The 18,579-nt window shown below is 42.0% G+C and overlaps 2 protein-coding genes across 9 annotated transcripts in view; both read right to left on the minus strand.

Moving 5' to 3' along the window:
• OTOA (otoancorin) overlaps positions 1–11,337 on the minus strand; it is a 69,403-nt gene extending 58,066 nt beyond the window's left edge. For all 5 annotated transcript variants that reach the window (XR_011424308.1, XM_014730057.3, XM_005598857.4 and 2 more), the window contains exons 1-6: positions 11,035–11,337; positions 3,186–3,280; positions 2,809–2,837; positions 2,686–2,716; positions 2,542–2,569; positions 958–1,045 (exon numbers count right to left, since the gene is read on the minus strand). Coding sequence is in view for 4 of the 5 variants with exons in the window: in XM_014730057.3 (XP_014585543.3) it covers positions 958–1,045; positions 2,542–2,569; positions 2,686–2,716; positions 2,809–2,837; positions 3,186–3,276 (267 nt within the window). In the remaining variant the exon portion in view is untranslated. The remainder of the gene's footprint in view (positions 1–957; positions 1,046–2,541; positions 2,570–2,685; positions 2,717–2,808; positions 2,838–3,185; positions 3,281–11,034) is intronic.
• Positions 11,338–15,811: 4,474 nt separating this feature from the next.
• Positions 15,812–18,579, minus strand: part of METTL9 (methyltransferase 9, His-X-His N1(pi)-histidine) — a 43,881-nt gene continuing 41,113 nt past the window's right edge. For 2 of the 4 annotated variants that reach the window (XM_070230883.1, XM_023616137.2), the window contains exon 5: positions 15,812–18,029. In XM_070230883.1, coding sequence (XP_070086984.1) covers positions 17,827–18,029 — 203 coding nt within the window. In that variant the 3' untranslated portion in view covers positions 15,812–17,826. Of the gene's footprint in view, positions 18,033–18,579 lie in introns of all 4 variants that reach the window. The other 2 variants (XM_005598856.4, XM_023616136.2) reach the window with 1 other exon arrangement.

The following is an 18,579-nucleotide window of genomic DNA, read 5'->3' on the forward strand; positions in this document are numbered from 1 at the left end:
TCAGATAATAGTTCTTGAATGCTGAAAGAATATTTCCTCAATGTTCTTGGCTAGTCACAGTGTAATAGTAAAGACAGAATACACCACACTGGGCTAATGGTCATGTTAATGAGGCATGTGCTGTCCAGGTTGCCACAGTCCCCACCATGCCCTATCGCTTCCTAAGGCAATATCCATCGCCATCTGTTAACATGCTTGTGCTACTGGTTTTCTTATAGTAGAGTTAGAAGGGACGAAAAATATTTCTTGGACTTGTGATTGAGAGACTGATTATTATACCCAAAGATCCACTCCCCTGCTGTTCCTTTTATCAATAGAATCCCACAGGTCTTTGCTGGGTGCATGGCCTCTCAGAAAGGCCTCTCATCTTACTCCTCTGCAGGAAGACGTGACTATGGACTATGAGCCAATGGAGGGAAGCAGAAGGAAGTGTACAACTTGCAGGTCACATCCTTAAAAGAGAAGATGCTCACCCTTCACTTCCTCTTTCCTCCCCCCCCCCCCCGCTTGGGTTGGAGAATGAATGTGCTCTTTCAACCATGCATGCAATAACTTCCTAGAGGATGAGAAAACAAGAAGAGAGAAGGAACCTGGGCCCCTGGGCCACCTTTTGAAATAGAGCTCCCTCTCCTCTCTGGATCTCCCATCCAGTTCTGGACGATTACATGAGATAGAAACAACTAAACTGTTTGAACTGCTGTCATTTTGGGTCTCTTTGTTACAGCAGCTCAACCTATACCCTAATACACCATGTCTCCATCAAAGGTGGAAAAATGAAAGGTAGAAGAGCTTGTATCACGTTTCAGGAAAAACTGGACAGAACACATTGTGTGTGTATGTGTGTGGAAGTGAAGACTAGCGCTATACCTAGCCCAGTCCCCCAACTTACCTGGCTCCTGAGTTTGCAATCCCTGAGCACTGAGAGAGGAACATATATGGATGATCTCAGGTACACACCTGCAAGCTGCGGATGGTGAAGGCAACATTCCGTGAATTCAGATAGGCCAGGACTCTGCGGGACAGGTCTGCCGTCCACACGTGGGAGCTTCAGTCCAAGACAGATGGGAGAAGGTCACGATGACAGTTCCTCTATCATGAGTAGTTCCCCTACTAGCTGAGTGACGAGGGGACCGGCGTTCAGAGAGGATGGTGGGATTGGGCTGGGGATGCTAGAAACTTGGTGCTTGGAGGTAGGACATGTGTTAACCTGGCACAGTGGTGTGGAGTTTCCAATTCTAGGAATCTGCCTGGATCCCACTGTCTCAAAGACAATGATCAACCTCTGAGCTGCATGCAATGCAATATTCTCATTCTCATAAGAATCCACTACAATTAACTGCAATCCAAACAGATTGCCTTAGGAAGATGTCCTAACTATATTAAGTTTTAAAAAAGATGCTGTGTATACCCTGAGAGGCTGGAACAGCATTGTTAAGAGTCTGGGCTTAAAATCTGGATTTCAATCTTGGCTCTACCACTTAACTGTGTGGCCTTAGGCAATTTACTAAATTTTCCTGTGCCTCAGTTTCCCTTTCTATGTAATATAGCTAACAGTTGTGAGGATTCAATTCGTTCACACGTGTAAAGTGTTTAAAACAGTGCCCAACACATAGAAAATGCACAGTTCAATTCATAACAGCCAAAAACTGGAAACAACTCAACTGTCCAACAATGGGTGAAAAGTTAAACAAATACAGCATAGCCATTCAATGGAACACCACTCATCAATAACAAAGGAACAAGCCGGACTTTTGCTTCCAGATATGATGGAATAATTGGCACTAGATTAACCCTCCTGCTGGAAGCAATTAGAAAATGTTTTATAATCCCATTTTTGTTATAAATAAATAGATGAATGAATAAATAAATAAATACGTTTTAACCGGAAAGAATATATCCAAAACTATCAACTGGAGTTACCTCAGGGAGAGGAGTGTCTGTGGGATCTTTCACTCTGGCATAATTGGGAGGCCCTGTCATGAGGCTCCAAGGCTCCCATTTTTCTCCTTCATGGTACTTATCATATTAGAATTATCTGCTAATATTTGTCTTTCCACAACACCGTCTAGCACCCTGCCCCATATCCCTGGTATCTAACACCAGCCCGTATACAGTAGGTAACATGACAGTGAGCGCAGTGGGCCCTGGAGCCAGGCTGCTGGACACATACCCCAGCTTCACCACTTCCCAGCTGCGTGACCTTGATTCCCCCTCCCTGTGCCTCAGTTCCATTATTCTGTTCAATAGCATAACCATCGCCCTGTCCCCAGAAATGCTTGTGAGGATTACACGTGCTTCTGTGCATCGAGCACTTAAAATAGTACCTGCCACACAGTAAGCACTCAATAAATGCTAGCTCCTGTGCTAGTGCAGAGAGAAACACAAGTTTGTGAAGCAAATGTGTCTACTTTAAAACACTTGTGCCTTGGTTGACAGTTTTTGCAATGAGTACATATTACTTTTTACAATTAAGAGACTTCCATTAAGAATTTTTTATAAGAATCTATTCCATCCCTTCCCCTCCCCTCTAGGGAGAGTTACCTTTGAAACTGTATGAGATCCAGTAATGCTACAATGGGAACAAAATGAAAAGACAACTTAAAAAGGAATCATTCCAGAAAGATCACAGTGCATTCTGTTTGAAATTCTTAGAAGCAGCAAGTGGGGACAGGGTGAGTACATTACCATTCAGATAGCTTCCATCTATTATTTCTTCCTAAAAGGCAAAGAGAGAACGTCGAGCATAACATCCAAAAATTGGCAGTTCCAGTAGAGGGGATTTTGATTAAAAGAAAATGGAATACTCACCGCCATTTTTTGCAACAATGGATGCAAATCTGCAAGAAAGCCATTGAATGTATAACTAGAATTGAATTGTGTGACTTTCAAAAATACAAACATAGGTTAGGAAAAGAGCCCCCAAAAAGGTCACTTGCGAAGGAAAATTTTAGTGAGTTTTAATTATACCTGTGCTTATATGTACCCAGCATGAAAAAACCTGTTTTGAAACACCTTTTTAGAATAATCCTGAAAATCCTACACATGTGTACACATATACGAATACACACATGCACACACACATCCCAAATCACTTTCCAGCATCATGAACCTAAATTGATCTGTCCCCACTCCGTTCCCTAAGATGTCTGGAAGCCATGACAGATGGTTCTTCCCTTGGGACTTACCCTGCCTGGAATCTGGAACGGCATGACTTGCCACTCCATGGCTGAGGAAAAGGAACAGGAAAAGGGAATATGTCCTGGTTTCCTGAGACATTCTCCTGTAGTTAATTCAAGCATAGAAGCGATTCAGGTTTGTAGTTTTTAATCCATTTAAGAACATTCAGAAGACAAAAGGGCAAGACAGACAGACACAGAATTCCTTGAAGTTTTTAAAAAATAATTTTAAAATTCCACCTACTTTGCTCCATCTAAACCCCTATCCTAGTCTAAGACACAATCATCTCTTTCCTGTTTAAATTCATACCCCTCCCCCCCAACACCGCCCCACTCCCCACCCCCACCCAGCAGAGGAGCAGTGGACTCCTCTGTTATAAGCATGGACTCTGTTATATCTACAAGGGATTTATATCCAGAATATAAAAAGAATTCTTACAATTCAGTAAGAAGAAGATAAATAAGCCAATGGGAAAGAATGGAGAAAAGATATGAACTTAAACTTCAATAAAAAATACAAATGGCCAAAAGCACATAAAAGATTATCAATATCACTAATTATCAGGAACATGGAAATTGAGTCCACAATGAGATACCACTACATACACACTAGAATGGCTAAAATGACCGCCAATACCAAGTGTTGGCAATGGTGTGGAGCGCCATAAGGTTAAATATACAATACTCTATCATCCAGGAATTCACCCCTAGGCATTTACCCAAGAGAAATTAAAACATATGTCCATACAAAGACTAGTACAGTTTAAATGATAATAGCCAAAAATTAGAAACAACTTAAATGTCCAACAATAGGTGAAAGGTTAAACAAATAAGATATAAATTCAATGGAACACCACTTATCAGTAATAAAGGAATGAGATGGACTTCTGCTTCCAGATATAATGGAGTAATTGGCAGGGGATAAAGCCTCCTGCCTTAAACAATTAGAAAACCAACCAAAATATATAAAACAAATAGAAAAAATATTTGAAGAAATAACGGCCAAAAATTTTTCAAGCTTGATAAAACTATAAACCCAGAGATCCAGGAAGCTCAACAAGCAGAAGAAACGTGAAGAAACCACACCAAGGCACATCGTAATCAAACTGCTAAAAACCAATGACAAAAAAAAATCCAACAAAGGAGTTGCATCTAGAATAAAGAATTCTCAAAACCGATCAGTAAAAAAAATAAATAAACGATTCAGTTAGAAAATAGGCAAAAGGTATGAGCAGACATCTCACCATACAGATGGCAAATAAGTACAGGAAAAGATATGAACATCATTAGCCATTAGGGAAATGAACATTAAAACCACAACACCACTATAGACCTATCAGATGGCAAAAATTTTTTTACAGTGATAAATGCTAAATGCTGGAAAGGACGCAAAGAAACTGAATCACTCATACATTGCTGGTAAGAAAATAAAATGGTAAAGCTACTCTGGAAAATAGTCGTTTCTTATAAAACTAAACGTGATTTAACATACAGCCTAGCAACTGCGCTCTTGGGCATTTGTCCCAGAGAAATGAAGACTTATCTTCACAGAAAAGCCTGCACATGAATGTTCATAGCAGCTTTATGCATAATAGCCAAAAACTGGGATCAATCCAAATGTCCTTCACCGGGTGAATGATTAAACAAACTAGTACATCCATGCCATGGAATACTACTCAGCAATAAAAGGAGCAAGCTATGGATATGCAGAAATTTTGACAGACCTCAACAGAATTATGCTGAGTGAAAACAGCCAACCGCAAAGGTTACATACTATGTGATTCCACTTACACAACATTCTTGAAATAAAATTATAGCGATGGAGAAGAGAATAGTGCTTGCAATGGGGAAAGGTGTGGGTACCAAGGGTAGCAGGAAGGAGCCTTTTGGTCATGGGACAGTTCTGCATCTTGAATGGGGTAGCTGTTACATAAATCTACACATGTGACAAAATTGAAAACTATATGCAAACACACACACAAAGTGCATGTAAAACTAGTGAAATCTGATTAAGCTCTACGGGTGGTACCTACGTTAATTTCCTGGTTTTGGTATTGTGCTATAGTGATGCGAGATGTAATCACTGGGGGAAGCAGGATGAAGACTGCATGGGAACTTGTCCTTTTTTCCTTTTTGCAACTTGCTGTGGATCTCTAATTATTTAGAAATAATAAAATTTTTAAAGCATCCAAAGGAAAAAAGGTACATTATGTGCACAGGAAAAGAAAGAAACTCATTTATGCAGCAACGTGGATGAACCTCAAAAACACTATGCCAAGCAAAAGAAGAAAATCACAAAGAGTATATATTGCATGATTCCATTTACATGAAACTATAGGATAGGCAAAATAATCTACAGTGACACAAAGCAAATCAGGAGTTGCCTGGGGCCCTACTGGGGTGCAGTGGTAGGAGTTTACTGCAAAAGGGCACAAAGGAGCTTTTTGGGGTGATGGAAATATATTTTGATTGTGGTAGTTGTTACACAGATACATACATTTATAAAATATCATTGAACTGTACACTTAAAACAGACACATTTTATTGCTATGTAAATTACACCCCACTAACATTGATTTAAAATAGAAAGGAAAAGCATGAACTATGGAGCTAGACGGCCTGGTTTGAATCTCACCTCTACCACTTATTAGCTGTGTGATGTTGTACAAATTACTTAATCTTTCTGTACTTCCATTTTCTCATCTGTAAGGTGGGGTCAATAATGGCATCCACATCATAGTGTCATATGAAGAGAAAATGAGGTAATAATAGAAAATCACTTAGAACAATGCTTGGCACAAAGAAAGCTCTATATATGGGTTTATTAAATAGGCAAATAAGCCAGACTGATGTTTTCAAAATTCAAATCAGGGGAAAGAATGTTCCAGAAAAAGGGAACCACAAGTGCAAAGGCCTTTGGTTATGAGGTTAGGAATGCAATTTGCATGTTCAGTAAGTCGCATGAGGATGAGAGTAATACGAGATGAGGTTAGGCCATTGTAAGCCCCAAGACTTTTGCTTGGATGGAGATGGGAACCACTGAAGGGGATATTAGCACTAGAGCAGGCTCTGAATTTTTAAAACTGGATCAATAACACTGATTGCCGTGTTAAGAATAGCCTGGAGGGGGGCAATGGCTGAAGCAGGGAGACTAGTCTAGGTTAGAGATGATAACAATGACTTAGTCACAGATCGCAGAGACGGTGGTGAAAAGTAATTGGATTCTGGAGGTATTCTGAAGCGGGAGCCAACACAGTGGATGTGGGGAATAAAAAAAAGAGAAAACTCATACATGACTCCAAAGATTTCAGCCTGAGCATCTAGAAAGATGGGAAATGGGGAAAACCATAGGAATAGCAGGTTCGAGTGAGAAGCCCTGGAACTCAGGTGTGGACATGCTAAGCTTGAGATGCCTGATCCATATCCGAGCGGAGATGGTAAGTAGGCAGTTTGGTATCTGAGTCTGCAGGTGAGGGAGAGTTCCAGAATGGAGCTGTCTATACAGAGCACTCGGCATACATGTGAACCCATAACACTGGATGAGATCACCCAGAAAGTAAGCATAGGGAGAAACTGGGTGAGGTTTAAGGGCTGAGACCCAGGGCGTCCTTTTGTTAAGATGTTGGGTAGACCAGGTGTAACCAGCAAAATCCAGACTCTGGGAAACTCCCCAGAACAAACAACTAGTTTCTTCAGCAAATGTATTGCTAAGAGAGAGACAGGAGAGGAAGGAACTAGGGATTAAAAAAAAAAAACCGAGATAAATCAATCACTTGTAGCACATGGACTTTATTTGGATCCTGATTCCAGCAAACCATAAAAAACAAAACTATGAGACAACTGGGGAAATCTAAGCCTGGACTGGATATTGGAAGATTTCAAAGAATTATTGTTCATATTTTTAAGTTTGATAATGGAATTGTGGTTTTATTTTTAAAGGAGTGCTTACTTTTTTAAAGGAGCCGTGTTGGTTCGCAAACTGGCCCCACTGCACGGAGGCCAAGGAGAGATGCAGGAAGGAGGCAGAGCCCTCCAGAGCTGCAGGCGGCAGCTCTAGTAAGGAACGCAGCTTACACAGGAGGCTTCTCTTGAGTGACCACAGAACACTAGATCTCTGTGTCTCCACCAGAATCTTAAGAGTTCATATAGCGGCCTTAACTGGGTTCAGTTACGTACACTGTCCAGATAGTTTTGACAACACCTTACTCTCTTAAGGCTACATCCTTGAAAACAGCTCCCACCTTGTGCAGAACATACATTCCAAGGACAGGGGAAGGGTGAGGAGCCTCCAATTGCCTGGGTCCAGCTCATGGGTCAACGGGCAGTCACATTCTCTCAATGACCTTCTGCAACAGGGGGTCAGCAAGCTACAACCCAAGGGCTGAATTCAAACGGATGCCTGGTTTTGTGTGGCTCACACGCTACAAACGGTTTTTACATTTTTAAATGGTTAAAAAAAATGAAAAGAACAAATATTTCTTGACATATGAAAATGTCATGTATGAAATGTAAATGTTAGTGTCCATAAATAAAGTTTTACTGGAATACAGCTACGCTCATTCATTCAAGTACTGTCTGTGGCTGCTTCATGCTATGACGGCAGAATTGAGAAGTTGCAACTGTGTGGTCTACAAAGCTGAAAATACTTGAGAAGTTTCAACTGCGTGGTCTACAAAGCCAAAAATATTTACTCTCCGTTCCTTTACTGAAAAGGTTTGCCAGCCCCCCTTCTAGAGCTATATCCTTACATATTTACAGGAGAAATGTCATGTTTGAGATGGCTTCAAAATGATACGGGATGGAGGAAATAGGTGGGAGGTAGGTATAGCTGAAACAAGGTTGGCTATGAGTTGACAGTTGAAGCTGGGAGATGGGTACATGAGGTTCATTATATTCTTGTGTGTACTTGTATATGTGTTAGAAATTTTCCACATAAATGACTTTTAAAAAGAAAAAGCAAAACAAAAGCGACTGCATGTTTTTAATAAAAGAGGGTAGACTGAAGAGAACAAACTAGGAAAGGAGGCTGCAAGGAGTGGTGCCAGGGCTAGAAGGAAAACAGGTGAGGATGGCGTCCTGGAGGTCAAGTGCAGAGAGGGGAGGAGGACCACTCGGGAGCTGCTCCTGGGTCCGGTCGGATGAGGACTGGGAATTGCACTTCGCTCCACCTGACTCTCGGGCAGCCCACACCCCAATTGCGGGATGCCGCCCTCTTACAGGAACTCGACAGGAACACTGTAAAGCACACCCACGGATCCTCGAGATATTTGATAGGTGCCCCAGAACTCTTTAATACAGATTTCCCTGGTATTGTCTGGCTTGTAATCCAAATGGATTCTTTTTTTTGCAAATGGATTCTTTATCCCCCAAAGGGACTTCCACAACCAGCTTTGGAAACAGTTATGCTCATTTTACTGCCCTGGGCAGAAACAAATGGAAACTTTTGAAACCTCCAGACGCGAAAAGCCAAGCCTTCTAACAGGTTTTGAGTCCCTGATCCCAAAGGACTTTGCAGATGCGTTCTGCCCCACCAGTCCCACCCTCAGGTGTGTGTTCAACTCTCATAATAACTCTCACTGGGTTTGGGGGGTTGGGGTTTGGGGAACCTTTGGCGGTTTTTCTCCCTGCCCTTTGGTCAGCTGCCCTGGGGCACTGGCCTCATTCACAATTCTCCAGTTTCCCAGACAATGAGGCTTCTTGTGCTCACGGCTCCAGCGTCCTGCTAACCCTGTGGAGAGGTTTACGTTACTGAAACAGATGCCGCGCTTTCTGCTGCACATAATGTCTGCGTTCCAACGAAACCCCAGCCCATCGCCAGCGCGGGATTTGATTTTAATTAAAAGCCCTCTAGGACACTCTCTTTCAGGAGGCTGGCCAAAAGGATTGAAAGGACTGTCCAGGGCAGTGGCGACTTGGGAGCTGCTAGCTTTCCCCGACGGGCCCCACCCCAGCCCCCAGAAAAGGCTCCCCCCAGTGCAGACCAGTGGAAATCAGGCAGGCAAGGACTGCAAGGACCAAAATGAAAACAGCAACAATAACCACAAACCTGAAATGAACACAGTGTCCTGAGAAACTGCCCGAGTTTGGATGAGCATGGAGACCAACCATCACGGTTTCCTGGGACTGAAGGGTTGAGTTTAAAAACTGGGAAAGTCCCAGGCAAACCAGGATGAGTTGGTCACCGTATGGATGAGAGACATTTCATCGTCTAGGAAACTTGCAAAGATGCCGGAAACTTGCAAAGACGTCGGCAGGTTCCCCCAGTGCTGGGACATCCCACCCCAAACACAAACCAACAGGTCACAATTACATGGAGTTTTACTGTCTGCAAAGCAGCTCCATTTAAGGTATGTATTCAGGATACATACATATGGACCTACAGATACTAACTTGGAGATTTTCCACAAAAAAAGAAACGTGAGACCATTTTCATTCCTATTAATGCACAATGGGCTAGGTCTTCTGGCTTGTAGAATACCAGGCTAATTAAGCTGGATTTGCATTTTATTTCAAACTTTGGTGTGGGAACGGCCCAGCTCGCAGGGGTTGCAGAAGTCAATGGAATGGGCACTTTCTGGACTGGAGGCATGGAGGCCTGAGCACTCGTCCTAGCTCTGCCCCAAGGATGAGACTACCCTTCCTCTCTTTTAGTCTCAGAGGAGCAACACGGAACACTTGGGATTCCGTGATGAAAAGAGGAGAGGGGAAGAAACTGGTCTCACTGAGCATCTTCCAGGCACCGGCATCGTGCCTGGCGCCCCCTTTCACTTCTTTCCATCGGCCCTGAAGGCTTACTTTATTTGGTTGCACAGATGAGTTCAGTGGACACACGGAGGTCACACAGCAAGCAAATGACAGAGAGGGGTCTTGATGCAGGGCTGCCTGACTCCCTAGTAATCACAATCCTAGCAACCATTGAAGGAGAGAGAACAAAATATATGCCTCTCTTTATACATTGTCTCACTTAATCCTTGCAGTCTTTGAGGCAAATATTATCATTATCTCTATTTTTCACACATGAGGAAACTAATTCTAAGAGTCAAGTGATCTGCTTAAGGTCACACAGTGCCAGGGCCGGGTCCCAAACCCAGAACTAAATGATTTCAAGCACTTACCAGCTTTGCTCTGCAGCCTCTCTGCTCAGCAGCCCTGACCCTAAAACTCCAGGTGGCTGGTGCCACCTCAAGGATAGGAGCCCCAGCTTTAATTTGGACCACCCGTCACTAGCTGTGCACTCTTGGGAAAATTCCTTAACCTTTCTGGGTTTGCATTTCCTCCGCTGTACAGTGGGGATGGCAATAGTACCTCCCTCCCAAAGACTGTGTAAATGTTTTTAAAGTTCACAAGCTTATCCAATGCGTAGTCGGTGCTATTTGCCTTACCTGCATTTTCCCATTTTTTTGCTCACAACAGCTATACGGTAATATGGGTAAAGAACTTTCCTTATATGTAAACTATGTAAAGAACTGAGCCCAGCATTGGTACACATGAGCACTCAACGAACAGTAGCTATTATTATTATTGATGCTTTTGTTTTGGCTGCTATTATTGCACAGTTTTTGTCATCATTGCTGTTCTTATTACTATTATTAAGTGAGTTCGGACCCCTTTCCTGGACGTTTCATCACCCACCCCCTATGAACCGGCCCCATGAGCGAGCCCTTAAAGCCGCTGCACCCGCACTTTGCCCCCTCTCCTCTCTCTCGGGCTCTCCGCGCCATGCACAGCTTGTGCCGCTTCCCTGGGGAGGCCCCACGGCGAGCCCCCAGCCCGCGCCCCAGCGCCCTGAGCTGCGCCCGCCCGCGTCCCCTGCGCCTGGCCCCGCGGGGCCTCCTCCCGGGCCCGCCGCGCGCCTCACCTGCGGAGCCCGGCTCGGCTGCTCTGCGTCCTGCGGGCGGGCGGCGCGGGGCGGGCCGCGGGACTCCTAGGGCGCGCCCACCGCCCGGCGGGGATGGGGCGCAGGCGGCGGGCAGCGCCAGCCTGCACAGCGCGACCTGCTCGCCGCTGTGGCCAAAGTGGAAACCGAGACACCAAGAGCCGCGGGGGTCACGGTCCCCTCCTGGGGCTTCCTCTCCAGACCCGAATCGCACAAGACGGAGACGAAACGCACTCCCTCTCGCCCCTCTCTGAGATTGCGGCTAGGGAGGAAGCGGAGGAGCGCGAAGGCCAGATCCACCAATTGCTGTGTAGAGACTTTACTGGGATCGGGATTCAAACAATTAAAAATTTATGAACCAAGTGGAGCAAAGTGGTCGCTGGATAGTTAATGGTTAGGTTTTTAAGGTGTGATAATGATACTGTGGCTCTCTCTCTCTCTCTCTCTTTTTATTTTTTAGGAAGCTTAGCCCTGATCTAACATGTGCCGCCAATCCTCCTCTTTTTGCTGAGGAAGACTGGCCCTGAGCTAAACGGTGCCATGTCCGCACCCGGGATCCAAACCGGGCCAAATCGGAGCGTGCGCCCTTAACTGCTGCGCCACCGGGCCGGCCCCTGTGGCTCTCTTTTAAGAGTCATTCTTTGCAGATGTAGATTTACAAAACTGAAATATGATGTATGGGATTTGCGAGGAAATAATGGGGACCAAGGAGTACGGATGAAACAAGATTGGCCATGCGTCAATTGCTGCAGCCACGTGAGCAGGGGTCATTATTACCTCATTTTCTTCCTTATGTGCTTGGAATTTTCCATAATAGAAAGTTGTTTTAAATAAAAGAACTATAAAGGTGTTCGGACCCCTTGGTCAGTAAATGTGACTAAATTTATCTAAAGGGAAAAAAAACTCCTCAGAAATAAAAAAGGTTTGTGCACCAAAATATTTACTGCAGCAGCATTACATATATGTACAGAACAAGGGGGAAAGGGGGAAGAGATCCAACTTGTGTCCACCGATAAAGAAATGGTTACATAAACCACGATACCTCCACTCTATGGGTTATCCAGCCATTAATATGGGCATTAACAAAGACCATGTAATAGTAACACAAAGAAATGATTTTATATGCCCCAAAGCCAAATATTAAGTAATATGCATGTACACACTTTTATTAAACAGAAAATGCATGGAAGCATTAGGTTTGCCTGGTGGGATTATGCATAACTTTTCCCTTTAATGAAAATACAATTGTAAACTATAGAGATTCCTTTGCAATCCTTCACAAAATTCAATGAAACACATCTCAATACCTGAAAATGTTTAAAGTAATAACTGAAATGCCTAATGTTGACATTATTTTGTCAGTGGCACAATTAGACACTGTCTTCAGAAATGGCACATTGCGCTGGTCTACTGCTCAGCTGGTAGTTATTTTTATAATACTAGTGCTCAGCATCCTCAAAAACATTTTATCCCCAGCTCTTGGTTTCATCCCTTGACCAAGCAGTTTACTCTCAAGGCGTAAATGACAGAAAGTGTCTTCTAGCCTTTGTCAATTTTTTTTTTTAAAGATTGGCGCCTGAGCTAACATCTGTTGCCAACCTTCTTTTTCTCTTCCTTCTTCTTCTCCCCAAAGTCCCCCAGTACATAGTTGTATATTCTAATTGTAGGTCCTTCTGGCTCTGCTATGCTGGATGCCACCTCAGCATGGCCTGACAAGTGGTGCTAGGTCCACGCCCAGGATCCGAACCAGCGAAACCTTGGGCCACCGAAGCAGAGCACTCGAACTTAACCACTCAGCCATGGGGCCATCCCCTGTCAATTTTTGATTTAGAAAATGGCTGTCTATGAGTTTCACATGATTCATCTTGGAAAGATCAAAGTACCTGTTCATTTTTACTTTTTTTAATGTTAAATGCTTGTAAACGTGTATGTGTGGCTACATACATGCATAGAAGAAAGTCTGGAAGGCCATATACCCAAACATCAATAGTGCTGCTCTCAAGGTTATGGGATAGGTCAAGTTTATTTGTATTTTATTCTTTTCTCCTGTCTGTATTTTCTACTTTTCCTACAACAAACATGTGCTTATAATGCAAAAATCAGTAGGGCTTTATGATCGGTCATAGCCACCTTAAAAACAATAAGTAATAAAAACAAGGTGGCAAAATCAAGTGCAGGAAAGACTGTTTTGTTCTGCTGAGGATAAAAAGGACTGCCGATGTATTCCACGAACTCAACTCTACCATTTGAAAAGTGTTGACGTTTCAAAGGCATTTAAAACCAATGTCCTGTGCCTACTCCTGAACATGATATAAGAAAACAGCATCTGGGCATTCTATCTGTTCGTAATTATTTTCAAGAACTTAAGAAGTGTGAGTGTATAAGGCATTCCAATTTTACATAGTCATTTATTTTGGGGGAAAAATCTTTACTTGTATCATTTAAGAAGTATTGAAAGTTTTTAAATGGCCTTGTAACAAAAATATAGTATTTAATTCATGTGGATACAGCATATTGACTCTAAAATCCAGAGGGAAATCTTAAGCTCTCGTAATGTAATAATATCCTAATTCTCCCAAAGTATAAAATTTCATAGCTAAAAAGACATACTTTGGTATCAGTGAACACTGACTCCAATTCACCCCTATCGATATAGATAGCGAGCTAAAAAGCATAAATTACTAGTAAAGGAAACCCAATGCCATACAAGTTGTACTATGAGGATGTGGAGAAACTGGAACTCGTGTGCACTGTTGGTGGGACTGTGAAATGGTGCAGCTGCTGAGGAAAACAATCTGACAATTCCTCAAAAAATTAAACAGAGAATTACCATATGGTCCAGCAATTCCACTTCTGGGTATACACCCAAAAAAGTGAAAACAGAGACTCAGATATCTGTACAGCCATGTTCATTGAGGCATTATTCACAATAACTAAGAGATGGAAGTAACTCAAATGTTCATTGACGGACGAATGAATAAGCACAATGTGGTATATACATGCAATGGAATATTACACAGCTTAAAAAGGAAATTCTGACGCATGCTACAACATGAATGAACCTTGAGAAAATTATGTTAAGTGAGATAAGCCAGTCACAAAAAGACAAATATTGTATGATTCCACTTTTCTCATACAAAGTAGAATGGTGGTTGCCGGGGGCTGGGAGAAGAGAACAGGGAGTTAGTGTTTACTGGGTATAGAATTTCAGTTTTGCAAGATGAAAACAGTTCTAAAGACGCATGGTGATGATGGTTGCACAATATGAATATACCAAATACCACTGAACTGTACAGCTAAAAATGGTTGAGATGGTAAATTTTTTTAAGATGGTAAACTTTATGTGTATTTTACAATTAAAAAAAACTAAGATAAACGAATAACGGTACTGTCAGGAACACTAATAATTTTGAAAGTGAGCAACTAAATGTGCCGGTATCCTGAATTGGCTCCTAGAACAGAAAAAGGTCATTAATGGAAAAATGGGCAAAATCCCAATAGTTTGTAGTTTACCTAATAGTAATGTACTAGTGTTAATTTCTTAGTTTTGACACACCACGGCTACATAAGATAACATTAGGGAAACCAGGTAAAGGGCATATAGGAATTCTCTGTCCTATCTTTGCAAGATTTCTCTAAATCTAACATTATTTCAAAATAAAAGTTTATTTAAAGATAAAGTTTTAAAAAGCTAGTGATAACTAAAAAGTTAAAATCAATTCCTGCATAGAAGACAACACAATGCAAATATATTAGAATTGATAAAGCAAGCAGCGAAATATGAATGCCTATACAGATAGCTACAATAGATGTGAAATTCTTTTATTTTTATTGGGCTGTTCATGTTGCCTAGCTATTGTCTCATTACCTAATTGCAAAAAGGCAGGCTGTTGAATTTTACATTGTAGCAATATTTCCTTAATGATCCTGGGTGCATTTTTTCACTTAATCACAAACAAATGTTTCTCAGCATGGAAACAGTGTGAAATTCCCTCTGCTAATTCATGATTTTGTATTGTGATAAGTTGGGTGTAACTTTGAAAGCACCCTATTTCAAGTTCATATGAGCTCGTTTTTGTTCTGTGGACTCCCAGCCAGTGCAACTCTGCAGGACAGCACTGACAGTGCACTGTCTTCAGACGGAATATGGGTGCGTTGGATACAAGCTTATTTGGGGGTACTCAGGCATCTATGCAAACACGGTAGTTCAGTTTAGTCACTGGAAGTCCATGCCGAAGGTGCTGTAGTTAGAGAAAAAGGATCATGAAACACTTCTATCAGTAACCAAGTGGTGGGAAGCAACTGATGAGAACATCTTGCTTCATCACGAGTCCGTTTAAATACTATGCTCAGAATTAACTGAAAACAAAGCTTTATAGTCAGAAAGACGACCTGAAACGACTAAGTTTTACTTTACTTCCCAGCCCAGCTTCTTTTCTGTTACATAAAGGTCAACTATGTAAGTTCTGATGACATAGAGAAGGGCAGAAAATACACTATCGCTTTTAACAACCCTGCACAAGGGAAAAATGACTGAGGCTATTGTAGCTCCTTGCCTTGCCTTCTCCGAAATCAGCAGTCTAGACACTCAGCGGGCTTACAGCTGCAGGTGCAGGGAGCTAGGACTCCCAGGTGCAGCTGGCATTTCCTTTCTCCACGACCTTTAAGGTCAACTGGTTAGTTGCTTTGACCACAAATAGAGCTCGTCTTAATTTCTCTAAAACGACCTTAACTTGGTATGAAGCACTTACACGAGGAATGGTGCAGACAAGAAGGCAGCTTTATTAGACTTTGGGGGGAAAAAACATGATTCCATTCAGGAAAAAAAAGCCATTGACACTCGGTAGGCAACACTGCCATCTAGCGGAACGGTAACACACCACCAAGGCTTTCAAGACCAGATAGGAAATGTGAGCGGATTTGCTGGTTTAAATTTTCACCATAAAATGAAGCTGTTAATATGCTGGTCTTCAGAGAACTTCAGATTTTGAGAAACTGTTTATCTGTGAAATGCACAAATGTCTGTGCTTTTCTCTTTTTTTGGGTAAAGAATGAGTTCTTTAAAAAAATAGACCATCAAATTCATTCTCAATTTCAAAATTGTGAAACACTTTTGGGCAACCTGCCTCTTTGAACATCCACCACTCTTACACTCTTTTTCGACAGTCTAAACAGCAACCCCTGATTACAACAGACAGTTTATAAAGAAGCAAAACACAACTGTACAAGAACTACATTAAGTTTACTCATTTCTTCTATTTTTACAATCTAGGGTGCTAAGTATTTGCACTTATTTGAATTCCTCGAAAAAAGCATTAGAACGCACCAATTACAATTTTGCATAAATCACATAACCCAACTCTTATTATGTCTACACAATAACAGTGGAAGATACTGGTTTGAGGATGTGGGAACGCTGCTCTTAATGAATAAAGTAATTCTTCTCAAGGCTTTAATTCTCCTTTATACCCTGGTGTTGCAGTAAATGTGTTGATTTGATGACTTTTATGAGCGTATAAATGAGAATATCTAATGCAACACCTGGGTGAAAAAAGAAAAAGTTGTGAGAATAACATATTATTAATAACCACAATCTCAAATCAGGATCTGTTATTACTGAGATTTTAGATTCTGTTAAGTGCTCTGCTCTTTGGAATATCCACAATGGTTACTAATCTTGCTAATGAGTTCCTCTACTGCAATGTTTCTGGGAATATGGTTGGAGGCACCCACAGATTCTAGAATGCATGAGTCTGACAGGGTCTTCAAACCATATTCTCTGCAAATAACTCAGTTAAGGACTTCAGGAAGAGCCAAGTTCTGGGAAAGAGGTATACAAGTGTAGAGTAAGAAGTAAAATTAAAACATTTTTTAGGTTGCGTTTGTCAGTAGACACAACTGAATGTTTCAATTCTGAGAACCTGAGACTGCCCAGAAAAACAAAATTCTGAGTGCAGGATGTAAGCTGTTACAAAGTCAGAACCCAGCATGTTGTGTTTCCCAAAGCAACGTGACCTGGGGAGTGGCGGGGAGTGGCAGGTGGTCTCTGAAGCATACCTGGATGAGGTTCTTTGGAGGGTTACTCTAGACTGCCTCAGTGTGTGCTGAAATCTGCAATAACCTCCCCCACCCCCACCCAGTCTGAAGCCTTCCTTTACTACATATTCAAGTTGACTGCATCTTTCACTTAATGCTATATTTGGGCACCCCTGAAGCCAAAGCAATAAAAGACAGTGGGGGAGCCTTTCATTAACTCAAACATGATGCCAAAGTCATCTCCAAAAAAGTTTATTAGCATGATTAAAAACATTTTCTTGAATAATGACAAAAAGAATTTCTAAACATGAAAGAGTATCAGTGGCTAATACTTTATAACCAATATTTGCAAGCGAATGGACAACTTTATTGCCAGTCTTCATTTTATTAAAAACAATCCATATCTATCGGTTCCACGTGAAGTCACGACTATTGCTTTGACTGGGAATGAGTTCCTACTGCAATGAAGTATAAAAAATATCTTCCTTAATTGGAGTGTGACCTGCATTACTGAGTCAAGAGTTGATAAAAATCCTCAAAGAGTTGGGTTTTTCTTTTTTAAAAACACTCCTTTTACAAACTACAAAGAAATAATTAGTATTTTGGCTTTTTAAATTCCTACATGATATTTAGAACGGCAGTCCCCAAAGGTCCTCCCTTCACATAATCACAAATGCAGCCCCTCCTCTGGAGTGTACATTCTTGGGGTGGACTCTGAAGACTTCGGCCTCCACGTGTTTATACTGGTTTGAGAACAAAGACAGCGTCGTCCAGAACGTAGTAGTCGTTATACATGTCGCCTTCGCACAGGTATGGCAGTCTGGTGAAAGCTTCGATAACAAACCCAGCTTTTCTGAAAACTTCAGGCAGACTATTCACTTGTTCTTCCCAATTCTGTCCCTTGATTTCCAAAATTTCTGATGGTTTCTCCCACTTGCCACCTACTAAAACGAATAAAAACATTCAGTTAAATCCTTGAACCAACAAGCTATTTAAAGAGACAAGCGGGAAGAGCAGTATCTGTCAAGGACTTGGTGTGTGCCAAGCACTGGGGGCCTTGATGAATCATCTCCTAGGGAGCCCCCGAGGCAGGAGGACAAACAGGTAAGTGCGGACTCAGAAGCGCTGAAGAACCTGCCCAAGCTTGCAAGGTTAACGAGCGTCAGGCAGAAACGTAATCCCAGGTTTATCTGGATCCAGAGCCCATCCTACAACCTTCTCGGAGAGTTTCGGATACCACCCTCCCTTAGACTGCCTGGGGTGTAATGGTTAATGGTTTGGGAAGACTGCTCATTAAATACTGTAATATTGAAGCAGACAGTAACATATAAAATTTGAAAGAGGGTTCTGGATAAATGCAAGAAAATATAGCACTTACAGTGTGAGCTTATACAATGTATTAACTAGAGAGGTTTATCAGGCGGAAAACAGGCTAATGAAGGATTTTAATTTATAAAAACAGATCATCAGTGTGTTTTTCAAAGGAAGTTG

Source organism: Equus caballus, chromosome 13 (assembly GCF_041296265.1).
Source record: "Equus caballus isolate H_3958 breed thoroughbred chromosome 13, TB-T2T, whole genome shotgun sequence".
Taxonomy (NCBI): Eukaryota; Metazoa; Chordata; class Mammalia; order Perissodactyla; family Equidae; genus Equus; species Equus caballus.